At 28.5% G+C, this 4,422-nt stretch overlaps 1 protein-coding gene across 1 annotated transcript in view; it reads left to right on the top strand.

Moving 5' to 3' along the window:
- Nucleotides 1–3,489: 3,489 nt before the first annotated feature.
- The window catches only part of LOC107017862 (inositol-3-phosphate synthase), a 3,336-nt gene continuing 2,403 nt past the window's right edge, over nucleotides 3,490–4,422 (top strand). The window contains exons 1-3 of the mRNA XM_015218141.2: nucleotides 3,490–3,779; nucleotides 3,917–3,985; nucleotides 4,085–4,220. Coding sequence (XP_015073627.1) covers nucleotides 3,592–3,779; nucleotides 3,917–3,985; nucleotides 4,085–4,220 — 393 coding nt within the window. The 5' untranslated portion in view covers nucleotides 3,490–3,591. The remainder of the gene's footprint in view (nucleotides 3,780–3,916; nucleotides 3,986–4,084; nucleotides 4,221–4,422) is intronic.

Consider the following 4,422-nt stretch of genomic DNA (forward strand, 5'->3'; position numbering starts at 1 on the left):
ATATATATATATATATATATATATATATAGATTGTTGCAGAAGATTGTTATTCATCTGTTTTGAAGTAATAAATTGCATACATTAAATGTTTAATGAAGTAGTTAACCAAATTCATTGATATAGGAGAAAGTAAGTTAAAAATAAAAGCGATGATAGGTCAAGTTGCTCGGTGAAAAAAGGAAAGTAGCTTTTAAATGTTAGGGAGATAATAAGCATTGTTAGCTAAAAATAAGGAGATTTTAAATCAACTGTATATTAGTTTTTTTCCGCTTTGATCTTCTTTTCCATCGAATAAGCTATGAAGTTTTTTCCTTTAACCTTCCTGGTCCTTTTTCTTTGTAGTTGAATTAGTGGGGTTTCATTGTCACTTTCATCTAGTACATTCTTCTTTTCTGCCTCAATTATCCTCACTTTCTGTGGATTATCAACTACAATGGCTTTGTGGGCTTTCAATGTCAGTTTCAATTGCTGCAATATTTTTTTCAACATGAGGTATGTCTGCAACTACTTCTTTCATTTTTTCATCAGCACTTAGTTTCTTCATCCTCTTGCTTCTCTGTTTTTTAATCGGCATTTTAACCTTGATTTGATATGCTGAATTATTTCTTGAAACCTCATGTATCTCCATATATCAAATTCATGTTTGTCGGGAAATTTACGATCAATCTTGACAAGGATACTGAATTCTTTTCCCTTACTCAATATCAATTTGCGATAGTATGTTGATTCTTCTTTCTGTGGGGTAGGAAACCGTATATATTAGTCTTTCAGTTGAAATAGGTTACGTTATTTATATAGGTCAATATTTCATAGAGTAAGTGATTTACTTTTTCAGATGTAGAGAAAACATACTCTTTTAAGTCACAACCAAAATAGTATTTTGTAGAATCAAACATTGTAATGCTTAGAAATTGATCTTCATCAGTGGCATTAATCTTTAATTGATATCTAAATCAAATTGGAAGATTTAATCAGTATGATGCTAATTATTTGATAGAGATATAATAAACTCATTAGTTAATCATTCAATTTTTCATGCATTTGGTAGAGTAAGCAATATTTGTTGTTGTTTGTTTGTGTAGTTTACCTCATGTCATAATCAACATCTTCAATCCTACAGTAGGTACAAATTGCACTACTATTTATAACAATAACTCGCCTGTAGCATTTCTTGCAAGTAATATACCATAGGTCGGTGTTATTGTCAATGCCGAAAATCGTAGCGTTAAAATTATAGTACATGTCCTATAAGTAAATTCGGTAAATCACTTAATTACATTTGAAACATATAATTGGAGTACAAGATGAATGTTGTATAGGAAAGTATCTTCACAATGAAAAGTGCACCGTTTAAAATATTAGTAATTTTCACTTGACGAGCTGTTTGCATTAGTCTGCTTGGCATTAGACTTGCGTCAATCTTTTGTGCCTTCATGTTGTCATTCCTGAAATTTTTTAGAAATAAAAATAATATTAATGACGTAGCATGTGGGTAGCCTCTGAATAAGTGTGATGAAACATGTATTACTTACCATTCTTGGAGATTGTTTGCTTTATCAAGTTGTGGATATATAAGCAAGCTACTAAAAGGAGTTGTGGAAAGGAAAAAGTCCCCTATTTTGACAAGATTAATAAATTCAGTGATACTTTTATGTACTTTGAAACTTGAGTCAAATATATCAAGTGTGGAAATTTATACCTTGATAAATGGATGATTTTACATCACAAAAGGCAAGCACTGGTTTGTCACTTTCAAGGCTTTGTAACATTTGACCTCCGATTTCAGCTAAGTCTCCCCATAAAGTCGTGACTTTTCGATCATACCTATACATGTAACAAAAAATATTTTTATGATAAATGATTATTAACATGAAATATTTATATGTAGGATGCATAAAAGTTATATGTTACCTTTCGTTTGTAACAATTACTTCGTATCTAATGCTTCGTCCTTCTCCAATTAGTGCTTTTATTTTGAGTAAAGTACACACCACATCTAAACAGAAAAATGTGTTACAAAATACCTATTTTCTTTATGTATGGAACAAACAACAAACATTTAGTGAAATTCATCGAACAAACTCCCATTAGTGATTTTTTGAGCTTCATCAATTGAAATAAATCCATTTGAAAAATTTTTAATCTATAAATTTTTCTATTATTTAAAAAAATATAAAATTTTATCTCTCGAATACGTTTTTACCATATTTTGAATAAATTTTTATCTCTCCTTGGGTGTAATTTTATCCCACTTATTTCTCTAATTAAGTAATGTATCATTTGCAATATATTAGAAAATCAATAAATATATCTAAGACTAATAAAATTTTGAAATTTTTATAATTGGTGAAACTTTTGAGATAGAATCTAATTAACTCTAAGTTTTACTTTTGAAAAGTAACAATTATAGTTTGGACTTTCAGAATGATTTCACTTTCCAAGAGTAATGATTTTTTTTGGACACTGTGTACTGAAAAGTAATAATTATAGGTTGAATTTTCAAAATGATTTCACTTTCCAAGAGTAGTGGTTTTACTTTTAGAGTACTTTGGGTACAATAAATAAATAAATTTTCCTAATCACCCTTCACTTTTCACGAATTTACAAAAAAAAACTTAAAATTAACTGCTCATGTATATATATAGAGAGAGAGCGCACACACTCTACTCATGCGATGCTTTATTTTACAAAAAAAATGTGTAATTACGTAAATACACACCTTTAAAATGTATAATCTATAAAAAAAATTGTTATTTAAAAAAATTACAAAATTTTCTCTTTCGAATACATTTTAATCCCACTTAAATGCATTTCTCTAATTAAGTAATGTATCATTTCTAATATGTTAGAGAATCATAAATATAATATAATAAAAAAAATATTTACCACTTATAGCAAGCATTTTTTTCACTTGACCACTTTTAATTCGTATAATTAACAAGTTTATTACATATTGCAAAGAATAATTTATTGTTCAAATTAATACAAATTTTTATGATGGATACTACATTTGTCACACATTTTCATACACTTATAATACAATGTATCAAATTTTTACCAAACAAACGTAATATATGTCAAAAAACAATTATAATTCATATATATTATACATATAAAAGATTTAATATAGTAATCGGTTTAATAGGTATTTTTTTTTATTCTAAATGGTAATAAATAAAAAATATCACTAAAATCAATAATTATTTATTAAAATACATCAATTCATTTAATTTTTTTATCAATAAATAAAGATTATTAAAAAATTTAAAATTTTTATAATTGGTGTAACTTGTGAGATAGAATCTAATTAACTTTGAAGTTATACTTTCGTTTTAATTTTAAAAAAAGTTCATCAATTTTGCATGACTAAGATTCTCTATTAGTACTACTTCACATAGCAGTGGGCCCCTATTCAGTGTGAAAGTGCCATGTGTATTTTCTCTTCCACAAAATTTCTCTATTTATACATTCCCATGGCTTTGCCAACAAACAGCACAAGTGGAGCTCTTAGCCTTAAAAGTGTCTTCTTCTCCATTTTTTTTCTGTCAAAAAACAAAAAGAACTTTCAAAAGTTGTGTTTGTGAGTAAAAATGTTTATTGAGAACTTTAAGGTTGAGAGCCCCAATGTTAAGTACACAGAGAGTGAGATTCACTCTGTGTATGATTATCAAACAACTGAGTTGGTTCATGAGGAAAAAAATGGGACATTTCAATGGACTGTTAAGCCAAAAACTGTCAAATATGAATTCAAAACTGATGTTCATGTTCCAAAATTAGGGTGTGTTGTGAGTTGTTTTTTTATTACCAGATCCTTCATTTTTGCTAAAGATTGGAACTTTATTCAAGATTTCAGAAATTAAAATATGGGTCTTTTCTGTTTTTTGATAATTTTTTGTGTAATTTTATTTCTGATAGAGTTATGCTTGTTGGATGGGGTGGAAACAATGGTTCAGCCTTGACTGGAGGTGTTATTGCTAACAGAGAGTGGGTTTTTTGTATTTTTTTGGTCATTTTGCTCTGTCATTTCTCTATGTCTTTGTCATGATTCTTGCATAAACAATGGGTGTTGTTGAAAATTGACAGAGGAATTTCATGGGCTACCAAGGATAAGGTGCAGCAAGCCAATTACTTTGGTTCTCTTACACAGGCCTCTACTATTCGAGTTGGGTCTTTCAATGGAGAGGAGATCTATGCTCCCTTTAAGAGCATACTTCCCATGGTAACCTTTATTTGTTTTGAAATGGCATTTTTTGGTGTTGGTTGTCACTTTTATATACTCTGTTTCAATTTTGACAACACGGAGTCAAAGAAGCTAAAGAATGAATCTTGTGATATGAAAGATGCAAAGTTGAAATTAGAAGTTAATATAAAAGAAAAAGCAATATTTTTTGAAACGGATTAAAGAAATATTGTTTTTTTTC

This window comes from Solanum pennellii, chromosome 4 (genome assembly GCF_001406875.1).
Source record: "Solanum pennellii chromosome 4, SPENNV200".
In the NCBI taxonomy this organism is placed as follows: domain Eukaryota; kingdom Viridiplantae; phylum Streptophyta; class Magnoliopsida; order Solanales; family Solanaceae; genus Solanum; species Solanum pennellii.